Below are 18529 nucleotides of genomic sequence, written 5' to 3'. Positions count from 1 at the left end.
CTCTGTTCACCAAATGGAAGCCTCATCAATCATGAATGTATTAGTTTTTGCTGACCAGAGCAAGTCTCAAGATCCTTAGCACCAAGTTAGCAATGCCGAACAAAAGAGTTACTTTGAACAATCATAGCATCATGTGCTCCTGAAGCAGTCAGGAGAAAACCCAGTGAAGGCAGCTTCTGTGGATATGTGAGTTGAGCTGTGTAGGGGGATGCTCAGTCCCGCTTACCTCAACTAAAAGGCAAAACAATATAAAGCTATATTTCACACTTTTACATTGGTTGTACAGCCTAAGATGTGCACAATAGTGTTATTAATTGTATTAAATGATATCAAAGTGAGTAATTTAAGAAAAATCGATGAGAATTCAACTATCAGTTGCTCAGTCTACTCACCCCATCACTGAACTGTTCCCAAAACCAATATCAAATTGTTCTTTGTTTTCTGCAGAAAAAACTCAAGGCTTCAGATAAGTAAGCTGAAGGTGGAAGATGCTGGGGAATATGCATGTGAGGCTGAGAATTCATTAGGCAAGGATGTCTCAAAAACTACAGTCAGTGTGCAGGCTGGTGAGTGTCTATACATCCTATCGTTTTGTTAACATTCCTAATGTATGAAGCAGAAAATACTTTCATGATATTCTCCAGAATATAAATACAATTGTCGTAATTTTTGTGGTAAGTACTTTTTGCAGTCAATGGCATTTTACACGGAACAGCGTTGAATAACTGGGAGTGAGAGCTTCAATAAATTCTAGGAGACACAGGGAAGGCGAGTACTGAGGGAACAACTGTTTTATAGTGTCTTAGTTTTTGTGATGATGCATATGATTTTGAATAGGCTATCGATTTCACTGCATCCTTTAATAAATCATTTGACAATTTTGTTGATGAAGAGTAAAGATGTTCAGGGATTCTGTTCAAATTTTAAATATGACTATCCAGATTCTGAAGAATTGTATTATTTCTGAAGCCATTTATACACTTTTTCTTAGCGCTGCTTTGGGGAACCACAACTTCTTTAATTAGTAAAACCAGAGTGATTGTTAATTATGTATTCAACAACTCTTCTCTCCATTTCAGAACAATGTTCAAAGGTTCAAATGTTAATTTTATTATCAAAGTACGTATGCAGAATACAACTCTGAGATCTGTCTTCTCCAGATAGCCATTAAATACAGAAAAACCATGGCAGTCATTGAAAGAAAAGACATGACTCCCCCCACCACACAAAAAGAAACCAAACCCTACAACCCCTCCCTTGCACAAAAACTAACAGATCACCCACCTAGAAAATGGCAGCTAGAACATTAAACTTTTAACCCCAACCCCCTCCCATGCAAAGAAAAACAGTGACAATGTCTCATACTGACCAGACTACTCAGAGGAAATTGGAGTAGGAGTGTAAAGATCCTGTTGTCATGGCGCACGTGGGTCCCAGTGATGTAGGAAGAACAGGTAAAGAGGTTCTGCTGAGGGAATTTGAGCAGCTAAATTAAAACTCAGAAACGAAAAGGTAATTATCTCTGGATTGCTACCTGAGCCACGTGCAAATTGGCATGGGGTTAAGAAGGTCAAACAGCTAAATGTGTGGCTCAGGACTGATGTGGGAGAAATGGGTTTGAATTTGTGGGACATAGACACCACTATTAGGGAAGGAGGAATCTGTTCTGATCGGGTGGACTCCACTTCAACCATGCCAGGATTAGGGTCCTGGGAAATCTCGTAACTAGGGCTGTGGATAGGGTTTTAACTAAACAGCAGGGGATGGATTCAATAGCTTGGAAAAGTATGGATAAAGTAAAAGGGAAGGCAAGAGCAGGAGAGGTCATTGAAGTCTCAAGAATAAAGAACAAGATAGAAAGATTTGAAAGTGATAGAAGTTTAACTTCAGGCAACATGGAGGAACAAATTGAAAAGAATGGTGATGAATGCAGGACTGCAGGTTTTATACTTGAATGCATGCAGAATATGAAATAAAATAGATGATTTTGTAGCACAGGTATGAGTGAGTATCACTGAATCATAGTTGAAAGGATCAAAGTTGGAAGGTTAACATCAAAGAACGCACATTGTTCTAAAAGGACAGAAAGGTGGGCAGAGGGGGTGGGGAAGCTTTTAGGTATAAAATGTAATCAAATCCTTGGAAAGAAGAGACATAGGATCAGAAGATGTAGAATCCTTTTGTGTAGAGTTAAGAAACTGCAGGGAATAAAAAGACTGTGATGGGAGTGATGTACAGGCCTCTGAACTATAGCCAGGATGTGGGATACTAACTATAGTCAGTTCATTATTTTGTAGCTATTCATCTTGTTCAAGATTCCCCCATTTCTATGATATTCCAGTTACTCTTCAGCTTGTTTGCTGTTGAAACCTACATTCTTTCTTTCTTTACCTGTAGATTCAACAACAGTGATACTCTCCTGGCCAAGCTCATTTGTTTTACCCTCTGTTAACTTTAAGTTTATTCAGAGTAACAGTACGTCTGTCTAGAGCCAAGCCTGACCTCACTCATTACCCCAGTGCTCATTGGGCTGCATTGTGCATAATACACCATCACGTCAAATTTACAATTCTGACCCACATTTACAAGTTGATAATTTTTTTCCCTGTCACTGTAATCTCCTCCAACGTACACCTTTCAGGAAAACACCATTTCAGAGGAACCACAGCACTCTGTGGCAGAGTAGAACCATATATTTCTCCATCTCCCCATTCATTTTATTTATTTATTTTTTATTGGTGATACAGCACGAAACAGGCCCTTCTGATCCATTAAGTCGCATTGCCTGGCAACTCACCTATTTTAACCCTAGCCTAATCACAGGACAATTTAAAATGACCAATTAACCTACTAGCTGGTATGGATTTGGACTGTGGGAGGAAACCGGAGCACCCAGAGGAAATCATGGATTCATGGGAAAGATGTGCAGACTCCTTACAGAGAATGTTAAAATTGAGCTCTGAACTCCGATGCCCCATGGTGTAATAGTGTTGCACTAACTGCTGCACGACTGTGACAATCCTCCATGCCTATAATCAACATTGAAGGATTCTCTCCCTCAATGACTACAACCTCATCCATCCCTCTTTCCTGGTTTTAAATCTAAAATGTTTTTTATTCATCTTCCCTTCTATTACCTGTGGCTTGCTTTAAGTTTGGGTGTGACCCCATTGCTGAGATGGAATTGCTCAAAACGTTTCATCCAAATAGAAAGTTGCTTCAGTCCCTTTGAGAGAACCTAGTGTTTGTGCATTATCATTTATGAGCGTTATGTGAAAGAGCAATGTGTAGAGAGAGGGTATGTGTGAACTGTTGTTCGATTAGTGTAATGGCACACCCAAATGATTCCTCAACACACCATGAAGAATTGATCAAGCCTGAGATTCATTGGGTTTATGCAAAAGTTCTTCTGGTCCTGTGAGAGATCTGGCTTGGAGGAGTCATGACACAGAATGCTCTTTCAACAGCAATTCTTTGTGCTGTCTGCCAGTGAAATTATGGTCACTCTCATGGGGACTTATAATTCAGCAGCACGGTTCTTACCTTGTGATGCTTAGTTTTGTTTAAATACCGGTTTGAATATATTAAAACATGGTGGAAAAAATAGCTTGCATGGTGGAGATCAACACTCATCATATTATAGGGGTTGAACTTACTCTGTCTGGGATCTGCTTGCATGTTCTTCTGGAGTAGAGCTGTTACATTCACCACCTTCTCACAACTTGACATTAATTATTGAACTAATGAGCCTTGGGCTTCTGTCTCTATAGAAACCTGACCAAAAAATATATATATGTTGCAGCTCTTTGGCTTTCTTTCCCTTCTCTTTCTGTTTGGTGGATTGTTGGTAACAATTCGTTTACATTGATAAATCATTCTCAGCAATCCCTGAGGGCCTATCAGATCTAACCTTTGCTTCTACCAGAACAACATCTTTTAGCTGGTAAATTCTGATGTGTTCTACCTTTGCATTTTGAAACATCTATTCAACTTGCAGGTGATTTCACTTTTAGTTGTTTTTTAGAGGAATCCTAGAAAAACATAAAATTTCAGTGAAGTGAATGTTTGGCCAAAGGTAATAAATCACCTCCACTGAAGAAGCAATGTGATGAACAATGAGTCTGTTTCCCTTTAGTGTACTGCTTTGAAACTCAGAAACAGGGATTATTATAGGCAGAGTTAAAATGCTTAAATAGCTATATGTTTGACTTATTGTTTGCAGCGGTACTAAGTGAATATAATTAGTGTGATAAATATAAATTAATCCTGTTCATAATTACAAATCCATGTCGCCTTTGTTAAAAGAGATTACTGAACTGTCCTGTTCAACATCCGTAGGCTTAGTGAAAGGAAACTATATTAAGTTATATAGAAATCCAAGGTGATAACTGCTCTAAATCATTTTAACCACACCAGATCTTACTTCTACTTCACACATGGTCACATGGTTCACAGAGAACGGGATCAAACCATAAGGAAATGTAATCTTGAAAGTTCCATTTATCAGCACTCAGTTTCAAAAACAGTAACACAATTTTTCCCAAACTGTGTTTCTTTGAAATATTAGACTGAAGTTTTTCAGAACTGAAATTAACACAGTGATTTTTAATTTCCGCACTGATTAAGCACACATCTGTTATTTATAATAACTTTGGCTTCAAATCAGTGATCAGAGCCAAAATCCATGTTCTGATATTATGGTGAAGTGTGCATATTAGACCTTTCCTGATTTTTTTTCTCCTGGCAGGTCATGGCATGACAGAAAGCATTTTGTTAGAGAGGAAACAAGTATTATGGCAACTAGCCATTTTGTGAAATTACTTTTTGATTGATTTATCATTCTTAAATTTAGAAGTAGTATCGCTATACAATTCTACTCAACAAAACTTTATGGTAACTTAAAATGACATGAAATGTAGACATGTTGTAACATATAGTTCTTGAGGTAAAAGATCTGAATGCCCAAACCACTGTACCATCCTTTAGAGGGCAGTATAGGCTATTACCTGTGCATGCTATGGGAGTGCTACATTTATGTTTTTTAATATAATATTTTCTTGGCCCAAATATATTTTATTCATAAAGATGCAATTATATAAATCGAACATTCATTTGTCACCATTTACTGTTCTTAGCAGAACATGACATTTGTTTACAAATTTTACATTATGCAAGCAATAAACGAATTTTTCATTCTCAAATACTCTCATCAGTGGTTCAGGGCCCAGCCTCTGTGTCCAGGAGCACAAGGACCCTAAGCTGTGTCCTTTCTCCAAGAAACTTCATTGTCAGCTGCACCATGCCTCAGCGCCTCTCTGACACATAGTCCTGCACGTTGGAATATGCCAGTTTACAGCGTTCGGTTGCAGATAAGTCTTTGCACCAGAAGAGCAGTAAGTTTTGGAGAAGTTAGAGCAGGTCATCTTCCAGCAACAGTCTGAATTCTGAGCAGAATCCGTTGTTCCATGGCTAAGATGAGCCTTGACCAAGACCACTCCATATTACTTTGCAGACCTATTTGGCATAAATGCTGTCTGGAAGGAGATGGATGATGGATTAATTTGCATTGCGGTTGCCTTGAGGATAGAGTGCAGTGGCATCGAGATTCTAGCTGCATATGAAGGATCTGACAGGTTAGGGCCCTCCTTACCACCAGCCAAGAAAGGCCTTGATGCTGTTTGAAAGTTCTGGTGATGAGGCATTCTGCCAAATGACTTTGACAGTCTGCTCAGGGAACCGTTGGACAATATCCACTGTATTCTTTTCCCACAGGGCTTCCCAGACGTTCCATGCAGACCACTGTATGATTAATGTGTGGTTAGACGTGTTTTTTTTCTCCAACTTACCACTACCCTTGGCCAAAAGGTGCTGAGACAAAAAGAAGCTGGTGTTGGAAGTGAGATCTGCTGTCAGTAACAATTCTCTTCAAAAAAGAAAGCATGCGGGTGACTGGCCTTTCCATACTGTCACACTGGATTGCATTACAATGCTCCTGCAAGATATTGTCTGAGACAGGCTGGTGCAAATGTTCAAGTTTATAAAATTTTAAATCAATAACAGTATTTGTTGTGTCCAAGTGATTCACTGTAAGTGCTGCTGGTAACTGAAGGAATACACTCTTTCAATAGGCAGAAAGAACTTATTGTATGGAATTCACAAGGCAAAAATGAAAAAGATTATATTAAAAATCAATAAATTTGATTGAAAAAATAGTATGTGCTTGATTCTTCCATTGTTACTCTTACGGCACAACTTAAAAGCAAAATCTGGAAGCATTTATGTTCAGTGATTTGTGATCAAACTACAATTACTGGTGGTCTTTTTTTCCTCTTTCTTGTCCTTCTCTCTTCATCATATACAGCCTTCTATTTACATTAGTAGTGCAATAATGTAAAGTCTCCACTCTGTGATGACAAAACTGCACTCTCAGGTAATGGAGGCTATGCAGTTTTTTTGAGAAATACCAATAATTTGAGGAAGATGCCTAGAATAAAAATAATTTTAAACATATAATAGCATGATTACCCAGCACAAGTGTACTCCTGCTGAGGTACAGTGACAAATAGCCTCCAATTTTCTCTGATACTAAGTCTAATACCGCTGTGCCTTTAGGTGTGAACTGAATTATTCAGCCGATATTTTGCTCAGTCAAACTTAACCAAGATCGAAGTCTTCAACCTTAGCAGATGAGGCAGTTTGACTAACATCAATTCGTAATTATGTTTGGTCCCTTGAATATAATAAAAGTGTTGATTTTTTGGGGACAGTTCTACACCATTGCTGATAGGCAACTCAGAGCATATGAATGAAATAGTAACCAATGAAACAATGAAAATCTCTGACCAGTCTCTTATTATATTTATTAATGGTATTAAAGAGTTACATTCGAAAATAGGTATGTGTACCACTTGTCAGTACATACTGTAAAATAATTCTAGATACTTAGTTATTTATTGATGTAGTGCAGAGTAGGCCTTCCAGCTCTTGGAAACACGCTGCCCCAGCAACCCACGACAACGTCAACTATCCTGTGATTGGGCTCAGGTTAATTTACAGTGACTAATTAAACTACCAGTACAACCTTAGACTGTCGGAGAAATCTGGGATGACCAGGGAAAACCTACACGTTCCACGGGGAGGAGAACAGAGGCTCCTTACAGATGATGCTGGAATTGAACTCCTAACTCCGATGGCACAAGCTGTAATAGGTTCACACTGACCGCTACACTACCAGAGCTATCTTTAAAACTCTCTGTTATCTATTCCAAATTTAATCGTACAGTTCTAAACTGGGGATAAAATTGTGCTACGAAACTTTTATGCAGTATTATAAGTCACAATTGTTAAGTAACATCTTAGATGGATAGGTTAGATATATTCTGAAGCTTATTGGAAATGAGGTTTTGAATAGGCTGCAATTGCTTTCTATTCCATCATACATTAAAGCCAGCAGTTTCTTTCCATTAATGTCAGTTACTGGCTTGCAAGTAGAAAAACCTCAGAAAATTTAAAGAAAATAAATTGCTCATTCAGATGGAGCAATGACTAAATATCTAAAGTGCTTTCATTGAAAACATATGGCTGAATATTTGATTTTACTGAAATCCATAAGTGTCAGAACTCCAATTTGCAAGAAGAGATAACTTAGTAGTCTTATTCCTTTGTACTGCTCCAATATGTTCGCTGGAAGCAATAGGATAGTCCAAGTGAAAAATTGCATTAGTAACCTTTAGAGAGAATCTGTGACCAAATGACTGAAGTTTATAAGCCAAAGTTTGTGAAATATGTGGATCTCTCCCTTGATGATCATCCTTCAAGGTGTAAAAATCAGAGTATTTGTTTTCAAAAACATGAATTGAGCCTAGTATGCCATTGTGGGAAACTAAAAGCTAATAACAGGTTGGCAGCCTCTACCTGAGCACACCAAATTGTGAAGATAATGGAAAATAAAATAAGACACAATGCACAATGGCTGCATTACTTTCTGAGCTGTGTTTATCTACAATTAAGCTTAATTTCACCCCTAACTGACACTGAGGTATAGACGTGATGCAGACTACAACATTAATTAAGTTTTGAAGAAAACAATTAATATCAGAAATAAGCCCATTGATTCATCAGAGATTCATTGTTCTTGAATAGGCATCTAAATGAATAGACTTCTGGGACTAAGTTATAAGATATAGGAGCAGAATTAGGCCATTTGGCCCATCAGGTCGGCTCTTCCATTTCATCATGGCTGATACAATTTTGCTCTCAGTTCCAATCTCCTGCCTTCTCTCCGTATCCCTTCATGCCCTGACCAATCAAGAATCTAAACCTCTGCCTTAAGTATACATAAAGACCTGGCTTCCACAGCTGCTTGTGGCAAAGAATTCCACAGATACACCATTCTCTGCCTGAAGAAAATCCTTCTTATCTCTGTTCGAAAAGGATACTCTTCCATTCTGAGGCTATGTCCTCTGGTCTTAGACTTTCCCAGCATAGGAAACATCCTCTTCACGTCCACTCTATCAAGGCCTTTCACCATTTGATAGGTTTCAATGAGATCACCCATCATTCTTCTGAATTCTAGTGAATATCGGCCCAAAGCCATCACATACTCTTCATATGACAAGCCATTCAATCCTAGAATCATTTTTGTGCATCTCCATTGAACCCTCTCCAGTTTCCTTTCCAAGATAAGGGGCCCAAAACTACTCACAATATTTCAAATGAGGCCTCTCCAGTGCTTTATAAAGTTCCAGCATTACACCCCTGCTTTTATATTCTACTCCTCTTGAAATGAATGCTAACATTGCATGGGACTTCCTCACGACAGACTCAACCTGCACATTAACCTTTAGGGAATCCTACAGAAGGACTCCAAAGTCCATTTGCACCTCAGTTTTTTTTTTGTATTTCCTCTCAATAGTCAACCCTTTCATGTCTTCTACCAAAGTGCATGACCATACACTTCTCGACACTGTATTCCTTTTGCCGTTTATTTGTCCATTCTCCTAATCTGTCTAGGTCCTTCTGTAGCCTCTCTACTACCTGCCCCTCCACCTATCCTCATCGTCTGCAAACATTTCAACAAAGCTGTTAATTCTATCATCCAAATTATAGACATATAACATAAAAATAATTAGTCCCAACACAGACCCCTGTGGCACATCACTAGTCTCTGGCAGCAGCCAGAAAAGGTCCTTTATTCCCTTTTTTTGCCTCCTGCCAATCAGTCACTACTTTATCCATACTGGAAACTTTCCTGTAATACCATGGGCTTGTAGCTTGTTAAGCAGCCTCATGTGTGGCACCTTGTCAAATGCCTTCAGAAAATCCAAGTACTGTACACAACATCAACCAGTTCTCCTTTGTCTATCCTGCTTGTTATTTCCTGAAAGAATTCCAACAGATTTGTCAGGCAAGGTTTTCCCTTGAGGAAACCATGCTGACTATGGCCTATTTTATCATGTGCCTCCGAGTACCCTGAGACCTCATCCTTCATAATCAACTCCAAACTCTTCCCAACTACCGAGGTCAGACTAACTGGCCTATAGTTTCCTTTCTTGTGTCATTTTCCCTTCTTGAAGAGTGGAGTGACATTTGCAATTTTCAGTCTTCCAGAGCCATTCCAGAATCTTATGATCTTTGAAAGATCACTACTAATGCATTCACCATCTCTTCAGCTACCTCTTTCAGAACTCTGGGATGTACACTATCTGCAGAGTCCAAGTGACCTATCTACATTCAGACCTTTCAGTTTCCCAAGAACCTTCTCTCCAGTTATGGTAACTTCACACACTTCATGTCCCCTGACACCTGGAACTTCCACCATACTGCTGGTGTCTTCCACAGTGAAGACTGATGCAAAATATTTATTCAATTCATCCGCCATTTCATATCCCCCCATTACTATCTTTCCCACTCAATTTTTCAGTGGTTCGATATCCACTCTCACCTCTCTTTTACACTTTGTGTATCTGAACAAAATATTGGTATCCTCTTTAATATTATTGGCTCGCTCACTTTCGTATTCTATCTTTACCTTCTTAATGACTTCTTTTAGTTGCCTTCTGCTGGTTTTTAAAAGCTCCCAAATCCTCTAACTTCCCACTAATTTTTGTTTGATTATATGCCCTCTCTTTGGCTTTTATGCATGCGAAGTAGTTATTTGAACTTGCAAAGTCTAGGTTGGATAACTGAAATAATATTATTTTGTGCGGAGGGGAGGTGTTGTACATTTTCTTTTCACTAAGCAAAATATTGTCATTAATATGAAGCTGATTTTGCTAATGCTAATATTTGGGGGAAATGTGGTCTGGATTATCCTTAATATTGGTGATCATGGATTTAATTTCGTTAGTCTTTGCTTGTGTATAAGCTTACCTGTTCTTGATATCTTTATTTTAACAGAATGAATAAATTATTTAGTCTCCAGTGGAACAGACTGAATAATTCTTGTCCTGTTCTTTAAATAACTTTATCATTTGGGATGTAAGAGATACTCATTGTTATTTATTTTTGCTTAGGTCTGGAACTTATCAGGTTTTCATTTTGATATTGCACCTGAACAAACTGTTCAATGTTCATGATAATGTTTTACACAGATAACATATTCTGTCTTGACTGCCATGACATTTAATTCTATAGATCTGCCCATCATCCACATGGTACTACATAATCGTGCCACAAAAACATAAGATGCTTGGAAACGAATGCCTGCCTGTAATATTCCCCTTCCAACTGAACTCAATAGAAAGACAATATACATAGTCTGTATAAGTATATCTATTAGTACATAGATTGATTTCACCAGATTTGAATTGGATCTCCATTATTTACCAAATACAAAAGCAAATCTTGAGGGAAATTGGACTTATAAATTCAAAGAGTCAAAAACATACAGGGGTGTCACTGGATCCAATATTTTTTGAACAATTGCACCTGACATTAAGTTACAGACTCCATTTCTGTTTCCAACCCAGCCTCACTTTCCTGTACAGTCACTTCAATGGAAAGAAAAATCTGACAAGGTGTTTAATGAAGGGTTGATTTGATACCATGCGTATTGCACATGCACTGAAATTGAATTCAATCTTTTCATTACTGGAGTGTTGTATTTTGCAAGGAACTTGTTACAAAATTCTGTATCTAGTGAGATTATGGTATGCACCAAAGAATTTTTAATAATTTCTCCAGGTTTTGGGTAATTATTGAAGGACCTGGTGAACCAACCCTTGTATTAATTAATTTTAATAGGGTTCTGTGTGGTAAATTGCAGGCTTTATTGTTTGTGCCCTTTAACTGAAATCTTTTTGCACTAATGACATTCTAGAGAATATTAATGCAAATAAACTTCAGCTATTGGCAAATAAGAGATATAAAATCCCATCTAGATGCTTTACACCTTTTTGCACGTTCAGGATTGATGTTAGGTAGTTCTGGAGCATGATGGATAGACTACGGCCTGCGAGTATCAGTTCAAACAGAAACCACACATGGAAGCTCACAGCTGCAACACATCTCCATATCCAATAAAACCCCCACAGCATCGGTGATTAGGTGACCATGGACTTTTCCATAACTCAGGAGAAGCGTCACTTTTTATTCCTTGATTCTTATTGTTCTTTGTTTACACTAGTTGCCTGAAATTTAATCAGTATGTGCACTAGCTGTGCTTTATATTCCCACAGGAAGGACAAACTGTGATTGCTATTCCCCACAGTATAATCACGTGCCATTCATGTCAGTTTACCAGCAGCTCTCCATATGTGTTTCTTTGTATTAGCATAATCGATTACTCACCCTTTCTAGCCTAAATGATATATTAAGTGCCTTTTCTTTGCATTCCTAATTTGATAGTATGTTGGTTGAAGAATGCATAGCCAGTGATTACCATTGAGTGGAATACTTTGATCTCAAATAGCTTTTGATAGGAAAACACACTTGCCAGTGTTGCTGGTTACGTTTTAATGGAACTGACAGCTAAGGTGTTCAGAGACTTTGTTCATCTGTTAGATGTTAAAAATTTCATCAGTTGTGCATACTTGTGAAAAAAAACTGTTCTTAGCAAAAGGAACTACGATGGTAAGAAATGTTGCAGATTACAAAATATTAATTTTTGTTTTCAGCGTATCCTTACTCCATTATGTCAGAAAAATGAACCAGAGACCTACTATTAAGTTATGTATTTTTCCATTATTCCGTTTATTTCCCTGGAGGAAGCACAAACTATAGAGATTGACATAAATTGTGCAATTTCTCCCAGTATTTATGATACCTGTGCTTTTTGACTTTACAGATGTAATATTGCATTTCAACACCCTGCTGATGGCTTAAGAAAGGCCTCATTGGCACATTCTGTGCACCACTTCCCTGTGTTCATTCCAATCAATGCCTCTGGTGAGAACAAAGTCAACTTGGACAAATGAGCCAACCCCATCTGAACCTGCTACCAAGTTTTTTTTTTGTTGTGCCATTGCATACAAGAGCCGAAAGTATTCAAGTTTGGAAAAGATTTGTACCATCCTTGTCCTAGTGTTTTTGACTTTCTTGTTGGTGTTCATTACTGGCACAAAATGGTTTATTGTGACTAGAACGTATGATAATGAAATGTCAAGTTTGTTTGATCTAAGAAGGAAGAGCCCCATTGGCTTCCACATTCCTAGACCTTTAAATAATGTGGCCTCTGAAAGACTGGCTCTTGGGACTCAGGAAGAAGCTACAATATTTATACATGTGCTCACAACCATTTTGTTCCAAAAGCTCCTCCATTTTCAAACTTCACCATCTCCTCTTCTGCCTTTTCCTCAGCCATGATGTCACATTTAAAATTGTCTATGACAGAGAATTCAACACAGTCCTTTATCTACTACAGATCTCAAGTTGATATCAATGAAGGAACTCTAAAGTAATCTCCTATGCACTTCAATTGATTAACATTCAGCATTGTTTATTGTAAGAACAAGGCAAAGAAAAATATCCAGCGGAGTTCTATCGCACTCTAATATATTTTAATAATTCACACATGTTAGGTCATATTTGAATTCAATTTGGCCTCTCTACTCTTCATTATTGTTACTTCTGTCCTAATTAAACAAAAATTGTTATATTTCTGTGGTCTACTGACCATAATATTATCATTCACTGGCTTATTTCCCAGTCTATGATTTAAAGAGCATAATATTTTCATGAATTCTTCAAAATGTCAAAAATACCAGATGTGTTTTACTTTGTTAACTTTTAAAAGTACAATGAATTTGTAGATATCTAAACATTTAGACTAGAGAAAATGTCAAAATTAATAGATTGCAAAAACCAATCACTGAAACTGAATTCAAGAAATAACTAAAAGGAATCTGTGTTTCATCAGAATGCAGACAAAAGGTTATGTCTGTCACTTAGAGGGGAAGAGATTGTGCAGTTCATACTAATACACTGAGGATAAGAATGACATTTGACATCCAGATTTTAAATTGTCTTATACTAAAATGCATTAGTATTTAAAGGACTTTCAAAAAGGTTATATTTTCCAAAAACAATCACTGAATTGGTATTGTTTTCGGATCTGGGTTTAATCTTTCTGAAACACACATCAAGGTAAAATGCAGAATTTTTAGTGAAGGAACAGATTTTTCTTGAACTGTTACCTGGCAGCTGTAGTAGGAAAGTGTAAGCAGAAATAGTGATCAACTTTTCTGCTGAAAATTGTAAAGCCAAAGGGCCGGATTTAGCAGATCACCAAAACCGAAAATAAAAGTTGAGATATATGGGTTGAGTGACTTCAATTTTGAATTTCAGGTGTATACACTAGAGCTGCTTGAAGAATAATGAGATTAAAAGCAACACACACAAAATGCTGGAAGAACTCAGCAGGTCAGGCAGCATCTATGGAAACGAATAGATAGTCGATGTTTCGGGCCGAGACCCTTCTTCAGACTGAGAAAGAAGGGAGAAAATACCAGAATAAAGAGGTGGGGGAGGGGAAGGAGGCTAGCTGGAAGGTCATAGGTGGAGCAAAGTGGGTGGGAAAGGTCAAGGGCTGGAGAAGAAGGAATCTGATAGGAGAGAAGAGTGGACTATGGGAGAAAATGAAGGAGGAGGGGACCTAGGGAAAGTGCTAGGCAGGTGAGAAAAGGTAAAAGGTCAGAGTGGGGAATTGAGGGGGGGGTGGGGGAATTTTTTTACCGGAAGGAGAAATTGATATTCATGCTTTCAGGATAGAGGATACCCAGTCAGAATATAAGGTGTTGCTCCTCCACGCTGAGGGTGGCCTTATCTTTGCACAAGAGGAGGCCAGGGACTGACTTAAGGAAATGGGAATCTGAATTAAAATGTTTCAACTAGTCAGAATAGGAATCAACATGTTGGAAAGGGAATGGGAAATCTGCACCTTCATGAGTTTTTATGCTTGGCAGAGAACTTGCACCTGTTGGGTGGTGTTGATCACATTCCATAATTCTGGCTGTGTGTCCTTCCTCAATATTCAAAATTCCATTCATCCATTGATGATTGTTTCTTCAGCTGCATAAGCCGTTACTCCTGGATCACCCCTGCTTCTACCTCAATTATCTGCTTAACTTCTATCTGTTTGGCCAGATTTTGCTGCTTTTCGTCATATTTCCCTATGTTGCTTGTGAGAAGATTTTCATTGATAAAGCTCCTGTGAACTTCCAACTGCCTATGCAGTTTGTGGGAATAAACAGAACATTGAATAAAATCACTGAGTTGCCCTGATCGTGTAGATACCTGCTTTCTGCATATTGAGCATTCTCAACATTTTTTTTTCTAATTAGATATATGTGGAAGATTACACAGGGGAATAGTCCATTCTCCACAATTAGACAATGCTAACCTTTATGAGAGGAAATGGCCATAAGAACTAAATAGTTAGTTCTACTGTAAAAGCCCTTTACCTACATCTACTTATATATTCAGCCTGAACACTGAAATAACATTTGATTTGATCAGGTACTTGGGAGGCCAGTTCAATCAGTGCAAATGTGTAATAAAAAGCCTGGAGGACTGAAATAAAAACAGAAAATTCTATAAATATTCAGCAGGGTATATTAAGTATTCCAGGTTATCATTATCAATGTTTCTCTTTCCACAGCTGCCTAACCTGTATTTCCTGTAACATAATAATACAACAGAAATATAGTAATATCTGCCAGTGTGCTCCATTTCTGCAATTTACACCTGGCAGTGAATTTCCAAAGCAGAATTTAAAATGTAGTTGCAACCTAATATGTGAGTTTAGTGCAAAACGATGAAGATAAACTACTTCCATGCAGGTTTTAGGTGATTCTTCATATATCCTATATTTGTTTTGGTTCCCTCTAAACAAAATCATCTTTCTGTTCCTCAAAATTCACTAATATTTTGTTATTTAGAGGCAATCAGAGGTTGCAGGAGAACCTAGACCAGCTGGAAAAATGGGCTGAAAAATGGCAGATGGAATGTAATGCTGACAAGTGTGAGATGTTGCACTTTGGTAGGACCAACCAGGGTTGGTCTTACTCAGTGAACAGCAGGCCACTGAGGAGTGCTGTAGAACAAAGGGAGCAAGGAACGCAGGTTCAAAATTCATTGAAGACAGTGTCACAGGTAGATCGGGTTGTAAAGAAAACTTTTGGCACCTTGGCTTTCATAAGTCAAGGTATTGAGTATTGAATCGATGTTAATTGGAAGTTGAAAACAATGTCAATGAGGCCTAATTTTGAGTATTGTGTGCAGTTTTGGTCACCTACCAACAGGAAAAATGTAAATAAGGTTCATAGAGTACAGAGAAAATTTACAAGAATGTTGCCAGGACTGGAGGACCTGAGTTATAAGGAAAGATTGAGTAGGTTAGGACTTTATTCCTTGGAACATAGAAGACTGAGGGGAGATTTGAGAAAGGCATACAAATTATGAGGAGTATAGATAGGGTAATTGTGAGCAGGCTTTTTCTGCTGAGGGACTATAACTAGAGGTCATAGCTTAAGGATGAAAGGTGAAAAGTTTAAGGGGAACATGAGGGGAAACTTCTGCACTCAGAGCGACTTGAGTGTGTGGAACGAGCTGCCAGTGCAAGTTGGTGCATGCGAGCTCAATTTCAATGTTAAAGAGAGGTTGAATAGTACATTGATGATAGGGATATGGAGGACAATTGTGCTGTGGCAGTTCAATGGGAGTAGGCAGATTAAATATTTTGGTACAGATTAGATGGGCCAAAGGGCCTGTTTCTATGCTGTACTTTTTCATGACTCTAGAAACAATCTACTGCTTTCTGCCATATCTTTATGTCATTGTATTAAACACAAAGTCCTGTAAATTATATTATCATATGGTGGAATTATGTTCTTGGACGCTAGCATTAAGCAGTAATACAGTAATATCTGCCAGTTGTGCTCCATTTCTGCAATTTACTTCTGGCAATGAATTTCCAAAGCAGAATTTAAAATGTAGCTGCGACTTAATATGTGAGTGTTGTGCAAAAGGTTGATGGGGAACTTTCCTGCAGGTTTTAGCAGATTCTTCTTATTTATCAGTTAGTATCTTGGTGTGTATGTGTGGTATTCTCAATAATTTATCAAAATAATTCCTATATTGTGAAACTTAACTTGCACATGGTAATTGAAGGTCTTACTAGGGTTAGTTAGAGGGATATTATGTCCTTTTGGCCTTTGTGTTCTGAAACTTTTGAGATCAAACCTTAGAATTTCAAAAGTACTTCTAGTGTGTCATTCTCTGCAGTCAGGTTATTGAAAAAATGCTCAAGAAAAGCATAAAAGGATGAGTTGAGATAGTACTGAATGAGCAATGTTACTCCGTGCTACTTCCTGGCAAACAACTGAGCTGTATATTTCCCCTACTAACATTCTGGCAAGCTGGTTAACTCCACAATATCATGAGCTGATTAATTGTACAAGATCTCCAGCAAACTGAATAATAGCATTAAAAAATAGAAAAGCAAAATTTTACTGGGTAATTTTTTTTGTATTCGAAGTCTTTCTGACTAGATATCAAACTTGTACCTTCTGTCTTGATATTTGCACGTAATTTTTTTAGCATTGTACTGCTATTTCCAGAGTTATTTAGATATGAAGCTGACAGATTTTATATGTTTAAATGGTGATAAATTATTTAGTTTGAATTATATTCACTCTGATCAGGTTGCATTTGAAATCTGCTTTAAATCAGATCTGGTATCTGCGTTTAGACTTCTAAAGGGATGTGTGGGACACTTGCAGTCTGCTTGAACTTGTCCATTCCTATGAAGTTACATATTTTTAATGGTATGTAAGTTGGAGGCTGCTCCCACCTAATTCAATGCCCCTAAACTACGCCCTTGAAATATTTTCAAGTGTGGCAAAACTTTAGTGTAGATGAGGTGAAGTAGGTGTTATGCTTAATCTATGAAGTGTAGAAATGTATACAGATTTTTCCATGATTTTCTTTACAATCTTAAATGATCCTTAGTTCACTTCCCATGAAATATTGTTGAAAGTGAAGTTATTAACAACACAAAGAGAAAATAAAGGGCAAGGCAACCTCCTGACTATTTCAAAGACCTTGCACATTTTCTGGGAAATCTGTGGAGATACAAAACTATAATGGCACTTTATTTGAGTATCAACATAAATGTAACATTACTTCTCTCAACAGAAATGGTCAAATTACCCATTTCTTCCCACTGTGTAACTTGATCTGCTATACCACGAAATTGCACATACTCCTGAATAAAACAGTAAGTGGGGAAAATAATCTCTCATTCCAATCATCTCTTGCAGTGATATGACCTGATGCCCGTGCTGTATGTGATTGTTGATAATATCAGCTGATAGCAGAAAACTGTGTGGAAATAACCGTGAACTTAAGAGCATATAACAAAATAAACACACCAAAAATTTGCATTCCTCTAGAGATATTCTCTAATGAATGCTGGTAACATTGTTAATTTTTCCACATATTTGTGAATTATAAATGCTTCATCATCTTGTTTCATAGCAACCTACTTACTTTGATAAGTAGAATTTTATTAATCATTGCAGCAATCACCCATCCCAATTAAACTAATTAATTCATAGGGCAAGAGGCCATGTAAACCATTGTTCTCTTTCGGGTGTAGACTATAAATTGGTTCTTTTCAGAAGAAACCCTCACTGACTTGTTTAATCATCACATTAATTTCACATTTCTTGACTAAAATTGAATCTACCATTGTCCTGCAAATAATATTATTCTTTTTTCTTCCATGAATAATGTTAGATAAGCCATAGGGTCTTGTTTGGACAGGAATGCAATGTTGTAATACTGTTTTATTAGACCACATTGTTAACTATTAATCACCATGTATATCTAAATAATATCAATTCTCATAGATATGAATTATCCCCATCAATTAATCATGATCATTGTACTATTTATGTTCTTATCCAATAATCTACTGGAGGAACTCAGCAGGTGGTGCAGCATCTGTGGGAGGAAAGGAACTGTGGATGTTTTGGGTCAAAACGCTGTCTCCTACACATCTAATTTGTGTACCTAAATGAAAATGTAG

At 37.5% G+C, this 18529-nt stretch overlaps 1 protein-coding gene across 1 annotated transcript in view; it reads left to right on the top strand.

Moving 5' to 3' along the window:
• The window catches only part of LOC140200834 (pro-neuregulin-2, membrane-bound isoform-like), a 137939-nt gene that overhangs the window by 33329 nt on the left and 86081 nt on the right, over positions 1-18529 (top strand). Inside the window, exon 3 of the mRNA XM_072264464.1 lies at positions 448-566. Within this exon, the coding sequence (XP_072120565.1) occupies positions 448-566 (119 nt within the window). The remainder of the gene's footprint in view (positions 1-447; positions 567-18529) is intronic.

The sequence above is a fragment of the Mobula birostris genome, chromosome 7 (genome assembly GCF_030028105.1).
Source record: "Mobula birostris isolate sMobBir1 chromosome 7, sMobBir1.hap1, whole genome shotgun sequence".
Taxonomy (NCBI): Eukaryota; Metazoa; Chordata; class Chondrichthyes; order Myliobatiformes; family Myliobatidae; genus Mobula; species Mobula birostris.
Note: the sequence above shows the minus strand (reverse complement) of the source record. Positions and strands in the feature narration are given on the sequence as shown.